The sequence below is a fragment of the Pezoporus flaviventris genome, unplaced genomic scaffold (genome assembly GCF_033815535.1).
Source record: "Pezoporus flaviventris isolate CSIRO_AGI_PZ_B2104156 unplaced genomic scaffold, CSIRO_AGI_Pfla_v1 ptg000020l, whole genome shotgun sequence".
In the NCBI taxonomy this organism is placed as follows: Eukaryota; Metazoa; Chordata; class Aves; order Psittaciformes; family Psittacidae; genus Pezoporus; species Pezoporus flaviventris.
Window position 1 is genome coordinate 5,522,965 of NW_026892568.1, and position 21,071 is coordinate 5,544,035.

A 21,071-nucleotide genomic window follows, 5' to 3' on the forward strand; every position below is an offset into this window, starting at 1 on the left:
GCCTTGGGCGGCACGGTCTAGTGTGAGGTGTCCCTGCCCATGGCAGGGGGTTGGAACTGGATGATCTCAAGGTCCTTTCCAACCCAAACCATTCTGTGATCGCTGGAGGATGGACAAAGGGTCCTCAGCCGGCTGAAAATGTCTCTTTAATGACCGGCAAATGGTGTTTCAAGTCCTTTGAATGAACCCAAATGACGGCAACACGGTGGCGATGAGTTCAGTGTCCCCGATGCCATTCCTGCCTGCGGGAAGCGCCCAATCCAGCGTGTGCCAGCCCCTGCCAGGCTCCTCTGACCCCCCCCTCAAAGCGCACGGGACCCGCCGAGCCGCTTGGAGCATCCCGCTACCGTTGCTGCAGGATCCCGGGAGGCAGGAGCCCCGGCCGGGAGCCGCTGGCTGGCCCATGGGGACCCCCCGGGCCCAGGGCAGGCAGAGGGGTGCGCACACCCCCCTGTCCCCCCATCACACCTCCGACTCCAGGCTGGAGACCCGCCGCCAGGCCCCGCCGGCGCAGGGACTCATCACCCCGCGGCACAACGGCTCCCTCCGCTCGGTCCCCGCTGCCCGCAGCAAGGCCGGCTCCCCCCCGCGCCCCCCGCAATCTCGGCACCCGCCGTCCCAGCGCCCCGAGCCCCGTCCACAGCCCACCGGCACCCTGGGGTGCTCCCGGGGTGGGGGGGACCCCCGCGAGCGGTGCCCCCGGTGCAGGCTGGGGTAGGAGTTCATGCAGGTGCCGGTGGCGCGGGGGGGCTGCCGGCAGGCTTCCCGGTAGGACGGCAGCCTGGCGGCGGGGGAGCGCGGTGCCAGCCGGCCCGAGGGCTGCGAGCAGCGGGAGCCGCAGTTGGAGCCGGGCTCGGCTTCGGGGAAGAGGTCGGGGATGCCGGTGCATGGGGAGGTGGGAGCAGCCCCGCAGCGGCGCAGAGCCCCCGGGCACCGCTTCCCACCCCGCTCCCCGCCCGCCCGCCGGTTCGGCTTCTCCCGCTCCATCGCTGCGGCATCCGGCTCGCCCCTGGCTCTGCGAGTCCTGGCGGCTTTGGGGAAGGCTCCGTGAGGGCAGGACGGCGGCGGGAAGGGGCTGCCCAGCTCCTGCCTCTTCTCTGCGGCTGAGAGCAGCCAGGGCAGCGTCCCCGAGCCCCCCTGGCCCCCGTCCCCCTGGAGCCGGGGCGGGTTCTGCAGCCCCGATGGCCGCCTGTGCTCCCTGTAGATGTCCGGTGGTGGGAGGTCCCTGGGGGATGTAGGGGGCGGCAGGGGAGCCCCGATATGGTTCCCCACCAACATCTGCTCCCCAAAATCCTCCCTTGGGGATGTCTTAACCGGGACATGGGGGACACCCGGGAGGGCTCCATCCCCTGCACAGCCCCCCCGAAACTTCAGGGGGTGCAGGAGGCGGGGGACGTGCTTGTTCGTCCCTCTCCACTTCTCCTCCCTGGGCAGCCGGGAGTCCACGGGGATGGGCTGCGGCAGCGGCAGCCCCAGGGGAGCACCCATGGGTGCGTAGGCTCTCTCCAACCTCTCAGGGGCAGAGGAAGGGGCCCGGTGAGTGCTGGTGCTGTTCTGCACCACGAGCTGGGGTGTCCTCAGGGAGAAGGTGGTCTGGAGGCGCTCGCTGCGGCTGCTCCAGTCCTCGATGGTGCGGGTGGCGTGCTCCAGCGAGCTGCCCACGCTGGCCGTCGACACCATCTCCTTGGCCGCCTGCAGCATCTTCAGCACGTTGGCCTGCGCCGAGCTGGCGGTGACATCGGGTGTGGGTGCCCGCCCAGGGCTCACCAGAGACTGCACCCCGTTAAAGCAGCTGTAGATGCCCTATGGAGAGAACAAGGGACACCCCAACATCAGCAGGGTCATGCACCAACCCTGCCGAGCTGAGACGTCGTGCTGAGATGTCTTGATGGCACCGATGTGCCCTCCTCAGCATCCCCAGCACTGCCAGGGAGGTGACATCATCCGCCAGCACTCCTTTCCCCCTGGATACTGATACGGATGTGGGGTCATTCCCAGGGCTAAGCCCTTTCCACAAACCCTGCCTTTTCTCCCCAACCAAGAGCTCACATCAGCACAAACATCTCCAGTCCCTCCCCTGTGGGTCAAAGGGGTGATGCTTATCCCTGTGACTTCATAGGAGGACATTTGGGCCCCTCAAGATCATCAGCATCACTCACCCTGCTGATGGCCAAGAGGAAGTCGAGCTTGTGGGACTTGGGGACAGAGTGACGCAGCTTCCAGTAGACGAGGTGCTCCCAAGCAAAGACCAGCAGGCTCAGCCCCATGGCCACCAGCAGCATGTAGAACACCCCGGCCATGTTGTCAATGTCCAGCTTGCTGCTCATCACCTCGTTCTTCTCATTCTGGCAAATCCCAGACAGCCAAACCGTCTCCAGCTTCTGGGTCTCACCTGGGGCCAGACGTGAACAGTGGTGGGAGAGGTGAAAACACCCATCCCTGGGCATCATCTCCCCAAGCACAGCCCATGCCCTTTCTCACCCCACCATGGCTGGAGAAGGAGAAAGCCATCCCCAAGTCCCTGGAGGTGTTATCACCTAGTCCTTGCTGCTGCCTTTGGCCTGAGCATCCCACCAGTCACTCATCCTCCTCTGCCCTCTGTCCCATGCCAGCCAGCCACGCACACTGTCCCCTCCCCAGGCTTCTCCTGACCCTCTGCTTTAGTACATGGCCATCTGCAGGATGAGGAGGGACTCCAGAGGGAATGTTCCCCCCCCGCACCCAGCTGGAGAGACGCTGCTGGGTTTAATATCCCCTGAAAGTAGCTGGTGGAGAACGTCCTTTGGCAGCATCCCCCAAGGAGCTGTGGAAGCTGCACAGGGCCTGGGCACCAAAGCCCTGGTCCCTGGGTTGATTTGGGGTGATGATGAGGACGGGGCTAATGAGCATCTCGCCCCGGTACCCACCGTCCCCCAGGAACTGGAGCAGGGCCAGGTCAATGGCCCGCTTCCAACGTGAGTCCTTCTGCAGGGCGATGCCATAGCCCGTGGTGGCAAACACCTTCCCGCTGCCGATGGTCACCAGCTTGCAGCCCTCATCCTTGCCCGCCATGTAGTTGAGCACCGCCGCATCATAGATGAAGGCATCCAGTTTCCTGCACCACCAATGGGAGGAAGAGTGAGGGGGGGGAAAGGCTGGAAGACCTTTTGGGGGACTGTGCCTCTTTCGGGGGAGCTCTACCCCATTGGGATTGCTGTGGCCCGTCTGGAAGGGTTGTGTCCTCTTTGGGGGTCTCTGCCCCAGCTTGGAGAGAAGCACCCAACCTGGGCAGCTGTATCCCATGTGGGGGGAGCTGCAGGAAGCTGTACCCATCTGCAGGGGGTTGTACCCTCTTTGGGGGGGCCTATACCTCATGCAGGGAAGCTACACAGAGCTATACTCCATCTGGGAGAGCTGTACCCATCCTGGGGAGCCCATATTTCACTTATGGGGGGCTATACCCCAGCTGAGAAAGCCCTACCCCATTTGGGACTACCATACCCTATCCCAAGGAGCCTGGTTCGTTTGGGGGTCCTGTATTCCATGTGAAGGAGCTGTATTCTAGCTCTGGGAGCCATACCCCGTTTGGAGGAGCCATACCCCATTTTGAGGCTGGTGAGGGCATCCTCCACGGAGCGCTGGTTGTACTTCACCATGTGGGTGTGCATGTCGGGGTAGTTGCTGCGGATGTTCCTCTCGGTGCTGCCGTTGGGGACGGTGCCGAAGCGGAAAGGGGGGTACTGCTCCTGCGGCTTCTGAAACTGCAGTGGGGAGCCCCAAAGAGCAGCATCACACAGTGTCCATGTCCCTGCCTTGTCCCCCTTCCCCACAGCCATCCACAAACCCATGCCCAGCAGTGATGTGCGCACGCCCCCAAGTTCATTCCACCCCAAAAACCCTATTATTTTGCAGCGATTCCACCCCAATTCCATCCCCACCTTCCTGTCGCTCAGCCCCGACACCGTGTCGATGTACTGCTCCTGGATCATGAAGGCAGCCAGGTTGGCGGTGTAGCTGGCGAGGAAGATGACGGCGAAGAAGGCCCAGATGAGCACCATGATCTTGCTGGTGGTGCCCTTGGGGTTCTCAATGGGCACGGAGTTGTTGAAGACCAGAGCCCACAGCAGCCACACTGACTTGCCGATGGTGAAGGTGGGACCTCCAGGCCCTGCAAGGACAAAGGGACCGCAGTCATCCTCGATGGTAATGAGCCCCCCTGCCCATCTCCCACCTCTCCCAACTCACTTTTGCCACTGGTGAGGTTCTGGTTGTAGCCAACGGGGCTGAAATACTCAAACACGAAGACGGTGACGGCCACCACAGTGAGGCACATCACGAACATCATGACCCACACGGCTGGGCTGTACGGCTCTGCAAGGCAAGCAGGACTCCATCAGCCCCCCAGGACACCCCACAGCCCCCTGGGGACCCCCAGAGCCTGCCCTGGTGAATGGGACTCCTGAATATTGCCCCTCCTCAAAGAAGGCAGTGTCGTGGCCAAGCAGATCCATAGGGCATCAGGATGGAAGGGGGATGCTGTGAGAAGTGGGGATGCAGCCATGCTTCCCTGCGTAAGGAAAATCAGGCTTTCAGCAGCGGGGAGATGCTAATGAGAAGCTGCCCATCTCCAGGTTCAGCAGCAGGAGGGTTTCCCATGGGATCATGGGTTTCATCCATATGGGACCAGCCCCGCTGGAGCTGAGGGTGGGCAGCAGGTCCCTGCCTGCCTGGGATGAGCTGGGACGGTGCAGCAGGAGTGCTGGGGCTGCAGCCGAGCCCTCCACATGCAGCCACCGAGGTCCATTTGTCAGCGTGTCCTTTGCTGTCAGGGAGGAGAGGCCTCCCCTGACGGGGATGCAGCTCATTAGCAGGAGAGGCAGGGAACCACGGGCCCCAGCCCTGCTGACCCGGGGCAGGATGCTCCGTGTGTCCCCTCCATGAAGGTGACCCCTGCTCCAAGGGGAGGGTCGGCATGGGGAGGGACAGGAAGGGGAAGATGTGCCCCATGCCCTATAGCATCCCTGGTACCCACATCCTCCCTATGCAGAAGCCTGGCTGCGGCTAAGCTGCCACCACCATGCCCTTGCCGGGAGCCTCAAGCCCTGCTCGAGCACTGAGGCTGAGTTTTGTGGCGACCTTGGCCAGTCTCCTCCTTCCCAGGCTGCAGCTTTGCTCTTTGAAAGCTCGTTTAATAGAACTTTGAGCTCTGGTTTCCTACCCCTGCCTTAACCACGAGCTCCAGTGACGGTGGTGCAAAAGGGGTCCCCATAAGCAGAGCTCAGAGGTAGCAGATCCTCTCCTTGCCTCCCCTACGTCCCCATCCTCCCTCCAGCACACAGGTAATGAAGGGGAGGAAACCACCGATTCCAGCCTCTATAATAAAAGGATTATTCAGGCAACGGGAGGAGGAAGCCCCAGAGGCAGCAGCATAATCCCCTTCCCTCCTGATTTAAGCTTTTTTTACTTAAAAGTTATTAAACCGAAGCAATATTTCCAATTTGCATGTCTCAGAAGGCATGGGATGAGCCTGCAGACAGAGACACACACAGACAAGGGGACATGGGGCTCACCCAGGAAGGCAGAGGGGGACACGGTGCCGTTGCTCCGGGCCACCATGACGCTGATGCCGGTCTCCACAAAGGGCACGGAGAAGTCCACGATCTCGGAGCGCTCCTCGTTGATGGTGAGGGAGCCGATGGCCATGTCCGCGCGCTTGTAGTACACCTGCAGAAGGGGCAGAGGGTCTTGGGACGGGCAGAGGGACGCAGGCCACCTCCCATCAGGCGTTGCCTCATCTCCAGCATTGCCAGCCTTAACCTTTGTCTTTTAAAACAATGCATTAGGTTCTGAACTGCCCAGTGACCCAAACACAGTGTCAATGTTTAGCTGACTCCATCCCCATGTGCTCCACAAAGCCTTGCCCACAAGCTCATCCCGAGCCCAGAGCCCTACCGCAGACACCCTGACCCCATCTCCATCAGGAAAACCCAAGACTAGGGCAAACCCCAAGTGAGTGTTGCCCCCCAGAGAGGCCGAAGGTGGGTTCCAAGCTATTCCCACCCCTACCTCACCAATCATGCCGTTCCAGACCCCGCGGACGATCTTGCCGTGTTTGCCGTTGGTCACTAGATAGAGGTCGTAGGAGAACTTCACCGTCTTGGCCAGCTTCTTCAGGATGTCGATACAGAAGCCCTTGCAGCACAGCTTGGTGTAGGGATCCACAAGGCCATCACCACTGAAACCACACCAGGAGAGACGGATCGGACCAACCAAAGAAGCTCAGTGCCCCCATGGACGCGACAGGGAGCTCCGTCCTCACTGCTCACCTCTGGGAGGAGTTGGTCTGCTTGCGGCACGGCACGGTGTTGCGCACGCAGACCCCGGTGCTGGGGTCCGTGTTCTCCACTATGACAAAGGGTCTCTCCTCCAGCGTGGCCACCGTGAGGTGGCGGTTATCAACCACGGGCTGCAGGAAGGAGCCGTAGCGGGGCCACACCGGGTACTTCATGTGGATGATGCCTTTCTCCCACTTGCCCACCTGGGAGAGTGCACATCACCCTGGTGAGGGGCTATGGGGGTCATACAAGGTTCCGTGTCCATCCTCCCCATGCTTTTGAGGCTCATTTGTCCTGGCACTCCATTAGGTTCAGCCATAGAATCAACCAAGTTGGAAAAGACCTTTGAGATCATCAAGCCCAACCATTACCCCATCACTGCCAAGGCCACCACTAACTCATGTCACTAAGGGCCTCATCTACATGGTTTTTGAACACCATGGTGAGACCCAGCTCAGCATCCCTCCCCCCACACAATCACTGACCATGGGGTGAGCTGTTTCTCCTTGGCCCCCAAGTACCAGGCTTAGGTGAGCACAAACCTGCCCGATTTTCACCCAAAATACTTTTAAACTAGGAATAAACCCCTCTCTGCACAGCTTGTTTCAGGTCGAGGTGTTTGGCTGCTGCTTTCCAGAGGTGGGCAGCTGCATTTTGGCCTCTTCTGGAACTTTCCAGCCAAACTGCAGGCAAAATCCCCAGTTCTTGATGGAGCTTTAGTGTCACAACCCCCACCATGCCACCATGGGTACCAGCCACGGGTTTTGCATTGGATAACCTGTCCCATATTCGGATCCCAGCCTGTGCATGGCCCCAGGTTCATGCTGCCCGGCCACCCCAAATGATGTGCCCATGCTGGGGGGGCTGGGCTCCTACCATCTCCCAGAGCCGGTGCTGGTTGAGCGAGATCACCACCATGGTGGGCCTGACCAAGTAGCCGCCTTCATTGAAGGAGAAGTCCCTGTGCTCCCATGTCACGTTGAGGAGGTGCCTGGTGAGACACAGAGCCAATAAGCCCCTGATTGCCATGGGTCCCACCTAGAGACATGGGGCTGAGAGCTGGGAACCAGGTTTAGCCCCTGTGAAAGAGGCAGCGGGGAGCTGGAGAAAGCCCTGCCAGCAAGGAGGCACCAAGGATGGATCACTGTAGGGTTGAGGTTGGACAGATTAGCCCTGAGGTGCCACATCTGCACTGCAGAGCAGAGCTGTGAACCCCCTCTCAGATCCCCATAGCTCCTGGAGGACAGAGGAGCACGGGAAAAGGCAAGGGAAAACCAGCCAAGGGGTGTGCGCCACCAGCTCACAGTGAGCATCATCATCCCCCTGCCCACCAGCTCCATCCTCCTCCTCCCCTTCTCCTTCCATTTCCCCATTCCCCACTCATCCCAGTGTGTCCCAAGCCTTACTGGTAGAAGCTGTTGTTGGTGGCTGTGGTCCCGGCAGGAGCCCGGCAGTCCCGTCCCACTGCCGGGAGGTAGCCATGGGCCCGGAAGAAGCTGGCAGCCCCCATGGCAATGATGGCCACCCCATCCCGCACCTTCTGCCGCAGGCTCAGCTTCCAGCTCTCCGTCACCACGCTGATGAGGCCAACGGGGAAGGAGGTGGGCGGCACCTCCATGTTGCCCACTGCCAAGCTGGGCACGATCCAGACATAGCCTGGCCCCACGAGCCCGGCTTGCTCCGCCATGGTGAAGAGGTACTCGGCCTCCTCTCGAGAGCAGTAGACGATGAGGACCTGGGCATCGACCTGGCGCAGGAGCCGCTGCGTCCTGGAGCTGCTCCGCTCCTGGCTCATCTCGAAGGTGAGCACCTCCTGCAGCTCCCAGCCGAAGTAGCTGGCTTCCGTGAAGGAGCGGATGACTTCCAGGAAGATGTTGTAGCCTGGGTAGAGGCTGGTGATGACGGCAAAGGAGCCCCAGTCGTATTCCTCCAGCACCTTGAAGATCACCTGGATCTGCTGCTCGATGGAGACACCCAACTGAAGGAATGCCGAGCCGGGCTCCTGCAGGAGGAGGGGTCAAGAGCTGCTCCATGGTTCAGGTCCATGGACCATAGTCCAGGCCCATTTTCTCCATGGAAACCATGGTCCAGGGTCTCTTGCACCTATGCAAGCTACCTTGAATTTGCCATCATGAAGGGTTTGAGGGAGCCATGAACTGGCATGGTCCATGGGCTGGAGACACCCAGAATGGGATTGATCCAAGGAACTGCATCCCATGGAAAGGAACAAGCCCTATGACCTCTCCTTCATCTCTGTCAACCAAAACCTCATCCATCCTCCAAAGGAGACCAGCAACTTCTCCTTAAACCAGTGGAGGGAGGGGGGCAAAGCCTCTGCCAGGAGTGTAAACCCCATCACAGTTCCAACTCACTGCTTGCTACCAGAGCCTATGAGGCTCCTTCCCTCCCACCCCACCTCCCCCACCATCTGGCCTCTCATTAGCAAATCTTAATTGATCTGATTCTGTCTTAAATGATTCAGTGAGCGGCATTTGCAGAAGGTCGTGTGCAGGCAGTGGGGTTCCACCGCTCAGACCCCCCCCCCCCCCATCTCCAGAGAAGTAGTTTTCCCAATGGGGATGGTGGTTCCACCACATGGGAATGGGAGATGCTGGAGACCTCAGATCCATGGGAAGAGGAGGAGGAGGTTGAGCCTTCAGACAGGTCCCTCCACTGACCCCAAAATACCCAAACCCTGGAGAAAGCTGCTGGAAAGCATCCAGACCTCAGCAAAACCATGGCTATTTTTCCATTGCTTGGGGCTTCACTTGGGTCCACTGCACCCACCTCAACCCATCGCATTCACCCAAGCCTGCTGCACCTACCCAGGTCCATTGCACCCACCTTAGTCCCCTGCACCCAGCTGCCACCCAGCCACAATGAGCAGCATCTCAGGCTGGCCTAGGAGCACCAGGCAGTGCAGGAAGGGGGTTCAGACCCCAAAACCTCTGCGCCATCAGAGCATAAACCCAGTGCCCTAAGGAGAAGCAGAATCTCCAGCCCAGGGGCTGCTGCCATGGAAGGAACCAGCACCAGGACCCCTCCAGTGCCGAGGGTAAGAGGAGCAACCAAGAGGATATAACCCAAATCCCCTCCCCAGGAGAGCTGTGTCACAGACCATCGCTGCCTGCCCTCCAGCTCTCGCTGCCACCAACACCTCCCAGCAGGCAGGTGACAGTGACAGTGTCTGATGCCAGCAGGCAGCAGAGAAGCCAAAGATCCTGCTTGGGCCTGTGGGGTGCCTGAGATGGGCACCGAAGCTGAGAGAGGCTTCTCCATGCCACCAGCCCAGCCACTGCAGGGCTGGATCCAACCCCAGTGATGTGGGGAAGGAGGAGGATGGGGATGTGCCAACCCTGCCACTGCCCTGGCAGCCCCAGTGCCATAACCATGGTGTGCACAGCAGGAGGGGATGGGAAGCAGGACACCAGGGAAGGCCCCTCCACAGGGCACTGAAGTTCTCTCCCATGTCCCATCAATTGGGCCCCTCTTTGAAGTCTCCCCCATGTCCCACCACGCTGCTGCAGCCACTGCCTGATCCTGCCTGTGAGCCCTCACGATGCAGCCCAGCAGCTCCTCTGCCTCCAGCATCTCACATCCCACATCCACCCCTCTCTAATCACCCATTTCTCTCGCCCCACAGCACAAGCAACCCACAGCAGATGCCTCACCTTGGGGGTCAGGACCACAGCAGACCCCCCGCTGATGCTGATGACGGGGACCTGGGTCTGGGAGGAGATGAAGTCCAGGATCTGGGCCACAGCCTCCGTGCCGACGTTGTCCTCAAAGACGATGCCGTGGATCTTGTGTCTGGTGAGGATGTCGCAGATCTGGGTGAGGAGGCTGCTGGGGTTGGTGTTGTTGACGATGACGGTGATGGGGTGGATCTCCAGGGGCATGTCCAGGAAGCTCTGGGGACTCAGGCGGGTGCGAATGTGCAGGGGGTAGGAGGTGCCCCCAAACACCACGGCCACGTTGACCACCGGCTCCTCGAGGCCCGGCAGCAGGAGGTCCGAGAAGGCAGCCGAGCAGCCCAGCACCATGGACAGTAGCAGAGCGTGCGCCGGCCCTCTGCCCATGTCCACCACCGCGTCCCTGCCGGGATGGGACACAGCCCCTTACATCCGGATGCCCACCAGCACCCTGCTCACCCCAGCCCTCCCCGGCACCCGGGGCAGAAGCAGGACGAAAGGGGGACCCTCATCCTTTGGAGGCTGGATGTGGTGGAGGAATGACCACAGGGTTGTACCCACCGCTACCACCAAGTACCAACCCTTCCCAGCTGCTCCTCCCTACCCACCACCTCTTCCCCATCCCACCACCACCGTCCCCCTCCCAGTGCCATCACCCTCTCCAAAAGCCACCACTTGCTGCAATGCTCTTTATCGCCCCTTCAGCCAGGGATGGAGACAGCAGCGAGAGGTGACAGGAGGAGCTCGCAGCTCCCTGTGCCTCTCTCCACAGCTCACAGCCACTTTCAATATTTAAAGGCTTTGCCCTTGAGAGATGTTTCAGTTTTGCAACCCCCATGTTGGGGTTTTGCAAACCACAGTCAGCGAGGCAGCCAGTCCTCTGCCTGTCCCCTGCCCATCACCCTGCTCCAGTCCCAAATCCCAGCCTAACTGCCCACCTGGCCCCTTATCTCCCAAGTCTCCCCCTTCAGACACTATCCTGCTGCTTTTCCCTCTTCTTGACTATATTTGTCCTGGTGCCTGCCCACCTGGGACACCAACCACACTGCATCTGTGCTGGCGGCCCCCAGAGCCAGGCTCTGAGGGGGTGTTTGGTCATGTCCCCCCCCCACCAGGTCCCTAATTCCTCACTGACTGTGGCTGCCAGCTGCAGGTGGGTGATAGTCACAGCGGTGGGTGACACATCCCTGCTCACAGTAATGCATCCCTGTGCTGGAGCTCATCCCTTGTCAGAGCCCAACAGCAAAACCAACCCACAGTGAGACCTGCAGCCAGGAGCATCCAAGTCCCTCTGAGCCCCACTGTCCCCAAAAGCCAGCACCCCAGTGCCATGCTGAGCAGTGGGGACAGGGATAAGCAGCCCTCTGCGGTGGCACCAGCAACATCCATGCAGCAAGATGCCAGCTGGTGCTCAGAAACGTCACTTGCAATTAGAAGCTGCTGTTGCTTAACACATCCTCGGTACGGCCAGAGGAGCCCCTTACCAAGTCCCAGATGGTTTGGGGCTCTGGGATGCCCCAGGGACCTGCACCCCAGCACTGATCCATGCCGCAGTGACGGACATCCCCTCAGCGCACTGTGCCAGCATGTTGGACTAAAAATGCAAGAAATAAACCCAAGGACTGGGCACCCTGCAAGAGAGCTCTGCAAGGCGTAGATCTGAGCACCAGGGCCGTCCCTCTGCAAAGACAGGGGACACAAGCCCCCATGTCCCCCTTTTGTATCCGATGGGTACCACAAGGGCTCAGGCACCCAACCAGGCACCAGCGCTCACCAGGCAGCACCTCATTCAACCACACAGGTTTCAGCAGGGGCTCATCGGCCCCCAGCACCCACCAGCACCCAGGGGGGGTTCACGCTGCCTGGCTGCATCCCCCTCACTGCCCCATACCACAGCTGGCCGAGCCGCAGGAGCCACGAGGCCACAGCGATGGCCACAGCCATCTCCCTTGGCTGGAGCGGGTGGCGGGTGAGTCATGCCATGCTGGCAGCGTCCCACGCTCCGGCACGGCCAGCTCAGTGGCACGGCGGCCCGCGCCGCCTGCTCCTCGTTGCGAATTCCCAAGTATTTTTAGTCCCGTGATAAATAATTCATCGGGAATCCGGCATCAGCCATACCCGAGCAGAGAGGAAGGGGAGCAACACGCCACCCAAAACAAACAGAGCTGCTCTCCCGGCAGCTCTGCCAGTCTGAGCCCTCCTCAAGGACGTTTAAATATACTCCGAGCCCTGATCGGGTTTACTTGTGCCAGCCGTGGCACTTCACCCATCCCATGCCTTCATCCTCTTCTTCCTCAACTGGGGAGCCTCTTCTAGCACCAAGTAACAACCCCTCCTGAGGGGTTGACCACTGCCACCAAAGGGGCTGCTCTGCTCCTGGCTGCAACTGGGAACAGGGTTGAGCAAACTGGTTTCCCCCTGGACCAAGCCGCAGGTGGAAAGCATCCCCATCCCTCACAATGGAAGAGTGACGGCAGGAGGGCATGGGCATAACCCATCGCTCAGGGATCCCATTGCTGGGACAACCAGGGGAATGGATTTCCATCTTTCCCAGGAATCCGATGCCACCGGCCAGAGCTGAGCTGCTTGCTGCAGCCAGAGGAGGATGGAGGGGTTTGGGGCCAGTGAGCCCGCAGCTGGCAGGGGCTCCATGCACGGGTCAGAGCCAGGGCTGCTCCAATATGGCTGGATTTGGGATGCAAAGAGCAGACGGCTCCTCCAGCCGAGCCAACTCTGCGCTTCCAGCATGGATTTTTCCCAGAACAAGCTAGAGGGGTGCAGGGAAATGTGGGGTTTTGGGGGGCGAGGGCACAGAAGGCAAATGGCAGGTAAGTGGTGATGGCAAAGGAGGAACCGAGCCCATCCCTGCGTTACTACCAGAGCTCCTAGGCTCAGCACAAGGCAGCAAAGCCCCCATGGACTTTAAACAAAATCCAACCCCTTGCAGCAAGCACTGCGGAATTTGGGAAAAGGCCTTCCCAAAAGGGAGGGTTTCCAGCCAGGCCAAGGGACAGCGGACAGGCTGGAGCAGGAGGAAGGTGGCCCTGGGCAATGCTGCCTCCCAAAAGCCTCCCCAGGCACCAGAAGAGACCCCCAGGGCTGCTCCATGGCTTTGGCACTTGGGTTTTGTTGCATCGAGGCAGTTTTGAGCAGCTTAACCCCTTTCCTAGGCACAGCTTCACCTGATGGACCACTCACAGAAACCTCCTTCTTAAAGCACTGATCCAGCCCTTACCTCCTATCACCCTCTGAAACGACATTTTAATGCAACAGGGAAAGTTTGCTCTTAATGTTAAGCCTCCTTTTTCCATCCATCCATCCATCCATCCATCCATCCATCCATCCATCCATCCATCCATCCACCAAACAACCCATACCTCTCTCCCCTGCTCTGAGAGGGAGAGAGCTCATGCAGATATTTTGACCTCAGGAAAGGAAGTGAAAACATCCCAAAATGCAAAATACCCTTCCAGAAAGAGAAACCTTATCCCCCAAAACAGCCTCTGAGCCTGAAGCCACAGGGAAGGCGCAGCCTGCGCCAGGGGAGGGGGAGCTGCTGCCGATGGATGGAGCAAACCCAAATGTGACGGGAACCGTGTGAGGAGGACAGGGAGCACCAGGAGGAACACAGGGTTGTGCCAGGGCTCGTCATTGACCCGATGGGGACACCCCTGTGGAGCAAGGACACCCCGATGGAGCTCCCAAAAAGGAGGAAAAGCACCAACAGCCCCCCCACCCCTCCAAAGCCAACTCGTCGCCATCCCTGTCTCCACGCAGGGGGGATGACTCGGGAGGGAGAAGCACTCACAGCCCCCGGCAAACACCGTCTCCTTTCAACCTTCATCTGCCACCACCCAGCATCGCCCTCCTCTTCCTCGCCCGCGCCTCCGACAGCAACAGTTGCGGGCTGGGGGCTGCGGGCTGGGGCGAGGGCCCCGCACACGCACGCACCGAAACGCAGCTTAGAAAGGTCGAATATGGATTAACCGAAAATAAACGCCAAGTGTCCTGCCTGCCGCTGGGTTACGCAAGGTGGAGGGGGGGGGACACAGGGCTGGTGGCACCCAGAGGGGTCTCCCCTCTTTTTCCTGCCTCCCACCCCCCCAAAACCCTCCCCAGTTCAGAGCCCAGAGAATTAAGGCTCATCCCCATCCCCTGCCCGGACGGGGAGCGGGAGCTCGCGGGGATGGGGATGCAGGAGGAGGCTGAGGGAGAGGGAAGCAGCCAGGAGACCCCCCCCCCCCCCCCCCCAGAACCCCCTACCCCGTCCCTAAAAGTTACTGGCGGTGGTGCCGGGGCGGCGGCAGAGCCCGTCGGGGGGCCCGGTACTTACGGGACCGCCGCTGCTCGGTGCCTACATCCCCCGCGGCTCCGGCGGGGCTGCGCGTCCCACCGCGGGCTCTGCTCTTCCCAGCGCTCTCCTCCTCCGGGGCAGCCCCCGGGGGCACGGTCGGGCCCCGCCGCGGCTGCGGGGGGGGTCCAGCGGCCGCCGTCGGTCCCGGCTCGTCCTTGGCGGCGGCGGCGGCGGCGGCGGCGGCTCTGCAGCGGCGGCTGGAGGTAGGGACGGGAGCGAGGGAAGGAGGGAGCGGAGCGGGTGCGCACGGGGGGGGGCCCGGTGGCAGCAGGTGTCTCGGCGGCCGCTGGGCCCCGGCAGCCATGTCCGTCCCCCCCAGCCCCGGTACCGGCGGGGCTGGCTGCGGGCCGGGGGAAGGACAGGACGCGCGTCCTCCCGCTTCGCCGCAACTTCGGGGCTGGCCGCCAGCCCCGGGGAGGGGACGGCGGGGGAACGACAGGGGGACGGGCAGAGCCTCCCTGCCCGCCTCCCCCGGCACCCAGCGCTGGGGAGGGCGGGGGACAATAAACCCACCCCTTCCCTCGCCCTCCTGCTCGAAACCCACCGCGTAACGGCACAGCCCCCCCAGCCCAACGAAGAGCTGGAGGAGCGCAAGCGGCTGCGGTTGGACTCACACCCCACACCCCCCCCCCCGGGTATATTCCAGCCCTTTGCTAACTGAACCCATGGGGACTGGGCAGCCCCGCTGCCCCCCTTTCAGTGTAGGGCAGCCCCAGGGTCCCCATCGGTAACAGCGAGAAGGGGGGTGACACGGGGCAAAGCCCCCGCAGACAGCAGCATCCTCCAGCTGTCACCAGGGCCAGTATTAAAGCATCAGCTGATCCCACAGCACTGGTTTAGAGCAAGCCAGACTGGGGGGGAGAAGGGAGAGATCCAGAAAGGCAGGCGGGGAAATGGGCAGGGGCCTTCCTGGGGTCCCCTTGCCCCCAGCTGGGTGCCCAGCACAGCCCAAAACCAGCCCATGCTCTGCAGCAGCAGCGCTGTGGGCAGGGGGACCACAGCCCCTCTCAAGGGCTAAAGCCCAATTCAGGACCTGCCAGGGGGGCACCTGCTCCGAAACCTCCTTGTGCCCCAGCTCAGAGCCACCAAGACACTGGGCATCACCCCTGAAAACATCTGCTGGTCTCCGTCGTGCTGGGTGCCAGCAGCACCCATGCCCAGGCACTGCCCTCCTGCCTTCCCCAGGTGCCTGGGGACACAGGCACCCAAACCCAAGCTATTCAGGACTGTCGGGTGGCTGCCACCCAGCCTGGCACTGCAGCCACCTGCAACAGCAGCCCTGCGGTGGCTGGGGCCTGGAAAGGCTGTTTCCCAGCTGCCTCCAAACCTGCTCCCTGCAGTTAGGCAGGAGCTGCCTGATGCAGGACATCCCCTGTCCCCGGGGCAGCCTGGCCACCTCTGCCTGGGGGCTGTGGGTACCCTCGGGGCTTCAAGAGATGCCAGAAAACAACAAAGGAAGGGGAAAAATGCATCTTGGGTTCTATTTTACTCCCTCTAAAAGGTCCCCTGCAGGAGAACTCAGCCAAATCCCTGCTGCTGTGAAGGGACTCAGGAGGATGTGGGACCTTGCACCCCTCTCTTGGCTCCCTGCTGGCCACATCCTGCTCTCCCCCAGTGCTGCTTGATGCTGCCTCTCTTTAGCCCAAGGAGAGATTTCAGGGTTAGCAACAGGTCCCTGCCTCAAGTCCTTTACCCAGGACAACAAAAGGGGGGCTCTGGGGTTTAACATTTAACCCTTCATGGTCAGGTGTGCCCGGGCCTGAGGGACCAGCTTTCCAGAGAACTGGGCCCTTGGGGCTGGCACAGGAACCCCGTGCTGCTCCTGTGCCCTTACTGCACCCACGGCAGCCCAGAGGCCTCATTTAGCCCTTCTGGGCTGGATTCCTGGCTCACTCCTGTTTCAGCCTCGGTAATGTTTCATGGGAAAGATGTTTCCCAGCATCCAGGAGGAATGATAGAGACAGCAGCAGCCTCCTCCTGGCTCCCCCAACATGATATTCCAGCGCCTCCATCCCATGGGACATTTAACCCCACACATGGGACAGAGACAAACCCAGGTCTGATGCACCGCTGGGCACAGCTGGAGGGTGTCTGCAGTACAGGGCAAGGACTGGAGGAGACACATACATCAGGGCCCCCTCCAGGCTTGTCTCTTGGAGTAAAACCCAGGCAAAGCCCCTAGCCAGCGCTTGCATTTGAGGCTGCAGAGTGAGCGGCTGCACTCAGAGCTTGCCTCCAAGAGTTCAGTTTTCCTGGCAAAGTCCTTCCAAAGCAAAACCCCCATTTCTCTGGGCAAACCTGCAGAGACTCCCCAGCCTGCAGCTGTGCTTGGGCCTGCAACCATCAAGATAACTTATCTGTGCATTTCAATAATAAGAGTCCTTTCAACATTCCAAAGAAGTGCCCTGATGGCAACTAAGGTCCCTGTGGAAACAGAAGCACCAGCAGCACCTCAGGATGAAGCCCACAACCCCAGAGGCACAGATGGACCTTTCCTCATGGTCAGACTTCCTCAACCCCCCAATACCACTCTCTTCTGTGATGCTCTGCCCTCTTTGCCCACCTTTCTGGGCTGTGTGGGGATAACATGGGCATGAAGCTGCCTTCCCTCTCCTTTAACCTCCTCCTTAATACCTCCGGAGTGGAACCCTGGCATGGGACACTCAGCATCACCCATAGAACAGCACCAACAGGTGGGAGCTCACCTCAGCTTCTCCATCCATTCCTTCATATCTTTTCTTGCAGGAGGCTCTGAAAGCAGAGTTGATGAATGCAAAGGCACCGCGTTCCAACAGCTCCTGGTGTGCAGCCACCTCCTGCAGGGAAGAGTGCACTCCACGCAGGCTCCTTGCATCCCATTGCAACCCCACATTGACATTCCACATCCCAAGCTGGGGTAAAGCCCTGAACAGTGCATCCTGCCCCAGCCACCTCCATCCTGGTCTCCCAGCCCTGCAGAGTCAATGGGAGCCCATCACCTCCCAGCATAAACCTGCACCCATGTCCCTACCCATAGCATCCGCCCGCAAGGTGCATCCACAGCCAAGACACCTTCAACCAGTGTCCTTAACATCTCCAGCTCTGCAGGGCAAACCCATACTGTCAGCCTCCTTTTTTGTAGGAGAAACTCAGCCAAAGGTTTTTAACCTGAGTGCATCCTAAATCAGGACTTAGGGAAGGAGGCAATCCAAGTCTGTGCACTGCCAGCGCAAAGCCAGAGCGGTCCCTGGAAGGGCAGGGTGACAGGGACAGTGTCCCCATGGGCACTGCATCGCAGTAACAGCATCCAACATCGGACACAGCACACAGGTCCCTCTGCCACGGCTGTGTTGCAGGTGACACTTCTGACACCAGAGATTTAGCCCTGGACCTGCCATCCTCAGGCACCATCCCCACCTCCCCTCTCTGCTCCATCCCATAGGGGTACTCAGGTGTTTACGCACGCAGAGCCGGCTGGTGCCTTGGATCCCAGCAGCCACAAAAGCAACCGAAGCTGAAAACAGAGCAAGGAGAAATTTGGGAGAGAGGCCACGAGGATAATGCTGTGAATGATGCACGCACGGCGCGGATCCGGCACAGCTCCGCTCCGCTGCCCCCGTGTCCCACCCTCACGGTAATCAAGGGAGCTAAAATAAACAGGGATGCTTTCATCCCTGCGGGGATAATTCCTCCTCCCGAGGTGGCGTGTGCCTGCGGGGCTGCCCCGGACCGGAGATGGGGGATCAGGCAGCCAAAGCCGGCGCGCTGGAAATGGAAACTTCCCAGGAAGGGAGGAAATGGTTTCTTTCTGGGGCGTAACCAGCCCTCACCCTCCAACAACTTCATTTGCCGCTGTCGCATCCCTAAATAGCTGCTCGAAGCAGCTGCTGGGAGCTCACATCTCCTTCACCTCTGCTCCCCTCCTGGCCTGGGGAATGGGTTCACGCAGCTCCAAAAGTAATGACTTTACAAAGTGATTCACACAGAGGGGAAAACTCCAGCCCTGCACAACCCTCTGACCATAGGCAAGACTTCAGGAAGCCTCAAGAGGTTGTTGGAGCTCTAAGGCTGGGATTGGAAACCATGAGCCTCCAGTGGGTCTGGAGGCAGGGATGTGCTTGTGGTCCTTTCAAAGGAGTGATGTTGTGCCAGGAGGGATGGTACCAGACACGGTGGGGCTGGTTACCCGCTCCAGTGACCCAGAACTTGGTACCCAACATGTTCCCATCCCATCCCCAGGGATGGGGATGAGCCTGGAGAGAACACACGAGGTATGACAAGATGTGCTCGGGAGGGGAGGGCGCACGCAGGGGCTGGTGCCTGTGCTCAGCCAAAGCGCTGAGGTCAGCACACCCCGGAGCCATCTGTTCCCAAGCAAAGCCCCGGCACACATGGACTGACCTGGGCTTCCGATGCCGCAATTCCATGGATCATGCGGTGAGGGGCCGGCGTAAAGCCGGACACCGCTTCTGTGGCCGCTTAGGATGGGGAATCGTGTTAGCCATGCCACGGAAAAGCTTTTCCAATCATTTTCTTGGTGGCATAAATGGCTTTTAAACAGCTCTTCACTGCCAGAGTCCTGACTGGAGCTGGGTTTTCCCTTCTTCCAGAGCACCGGCTCTAAATGCGCGTTTGAAAAGGCCAAGTTAATCAGGCAGCCCATTAGCAAAGCCAGCAAGAGCCTCCACGCTTGTCTCCTGGGTGTAACAAATGCAGCATCAACAGGAGCCTGTGGGGTGTCTCAGACCTGCTTCTTCCCCGACTTACCCCAAGCTGCCTGGCAGGAGCAAGGCAGAGCCCCAGGGTAACAGAGGAATTCCCCTGCACAGCTCTGCAGACCGGGGAAACCGAGGCACAGCCGCACCAAGCAGCAGCAGGAGGTTGCAGAGACCCAACCGAACAGCATTTACTGTGCAACCACCCCACACCGTGGCGAGCCCTCTCTGCTCTGTACCCATCCCTCTCAGAGCAGAGGGAACCGCTCAGCCTTGCTTGGCTGGTCTCGAGGCCAGCCCTCACCAGATGCTGATCTCCACCAGCTCTGTGCAGTCTCATTAAGGCTAAGCTGAGCCATAACTCATTGGAGCAGGGAAGTCCACATTAAGAACCGGCAGTGATGACTTTCAGCTCTTCCAGCCTCCTTCCAGCAGCAAGCGGGTATCACTCACAGCATCGCCTTCCTGGGGTGGGAAATGGCTTTGGAGATGCCCCTTTGGCTGCTCGGGAAGCGGAGGGCGCAGGGGTGGCTGCCCCCTCATCCCTTGGACCACTACAACGGGGACATAACCTGGAGCAAACACAGGGTTATTCACACCTAAAAGCAGAACCTGAGTGTGAACAGGCTCCATGAGGGCCCAGGCAAGCAGAGCTTCGTCACCCCCCCCACCCCTCCCCGGGGGTGCCAGGTCACCCCTCCATCCCCACTCGGCCCCTTTGCTCCCCATTACCGGCCTCCCAGCGCCACCTAACGACACAGCAACCGGGATAAGGCCCTTCCTGAGGAAGCCGGATGCATGCCGGTCCCCAGAGAACAGGATGGAGAGCATCCATGGTGATGGGGACACCTGGCTGGGGCCTGAGGATGCAGGCAGCAGAGGAAGGGGAAGCTGGAGGTATTGAATAAGGAAGTGAAGACCCTGCCCTTCACTGACCTTGATTGTCTCATGGCTTCCGCACAGCCCAGCATAGACCCCAGGGCTTTGGCTGGGTTCTGTGCTGAGCAAGGACACTGGGATCAGCAAAGACAGACACTCCCCTTCATCTGCTGCCACAGCCCCAAAACTACGCTGAAGCAAGCATCACCAGTTTGGCAACAGCCATTTGCCATGTGCAGCACAAGCACCGTGACTGTATGACGGCTGCAAAAGCACCCAACATCAACATTCAAGGTGATGTGGAAGAAAACCCTACAGAAGAGCTGGCTCATCCCTTCCTGATACCTATGGATTTGATTCAGCCACAACCACCCCTTCACCATGACAATTCTGGCTGGGCCATCTACCAAAAGAGCTGCTCCCTGCCCTGAAACCCATTACTTCAGCCCCCTTCTCAAGGAGCTTCCTCACCTTCGAACCCAGAGCTGAGGCAATCTCCCTAACGCTCAAGAGCTCAGCGTTAAGGCTGCATCAGATCAGCCCCGAGACGTATCGAGAGCCCCATCACACAAGCAGCTGTTCCACAAAAGCTTTATTGCTCGTTTGCGTATGAGTTCCCAGGATCACATTTCCTGAGTTCCTTAATGAGCTCGCAAATGAGACTGGAATAGAAAAGGAAAGGGGGGAAAAAAAGGAGACGAGGGAAAGATCTCCCTCCCCTAAGGCTGGACCAGAGATGGGGTAGGTGTACAGCACCCAGTGGACAAACCCTCTACCATAGGAGAGGCTTAGAGATGGAGGTTGAGTGTGGACCCGAGACAAACCCCATCACCTTTGATTTCCCCTTTGCCTCCATCACAGAGGCGCCAGTAACAACCATTTACACAGGTCAGAGAGGAGCGGCTGGGGCCCTGCAGTGCTCCCATGGGGAGTGCAGGATGGTGAGGGCGGCCAGAGGAGGAGGCCATGCTGACAGGGCCCCTGTGCTGTGGATAAAGAGGAGATTATGGCTCACGGCTTGTAATCTGGCTTAAAACCCGACACCGTCACTGCAGTCAATTCGGGCTGAGGGAAGCATTTAATAAGCTTCAAAACCACACGGGCCAAAAACCAGAACCACACCAGTGAGGGAAGTAAA

At 60.0% G+C, this 21,071-nt stretch overlaps 1 protein-coding gene across 1 annotated transcript; it reads right to left on the minus strand.

The window, feature by feature from the left end:
• Window positions 1-127: 127 nt before the first annotated feature.
• Window positions 128-14,859, minus strand: GRIN2C (glutamate ionotropic receptor NMDA type subunit 2C). Its single transcript, XM_061455497.1, has 13 exons — window positions 14,340-14,859; window positions 9,986-10,409; window positions 7,721-8,316; window positions 7,191-7,305; window positions 6,306-6,517; window positions 6,046-6,214; window positions 5,550-5,703; window positions 4,225-4,350; window positions 3,918-4,147; window positions 3,580-3,740; window positions 2,907-3,094; window positions 2,160-2,392; window positions 128-1,803 (listed from the first exon to the last, which is right to left on the minus strand). Exons 2-13 carry the CDS (start codon window positions 10,391-10,393, stop codon window positions 463-465), a joined length of 3,933 nt encoding a protein of 1,310 aa, XP_061311481.1. The 5' UTR covers window positions 10,394-10,409; window positions 14,340-14,859; the 3' UTR covers window positions 128-462.
• Between the last annotated feature and the right edge of the window lie 6,212 nt (window positions 14,860-21,071).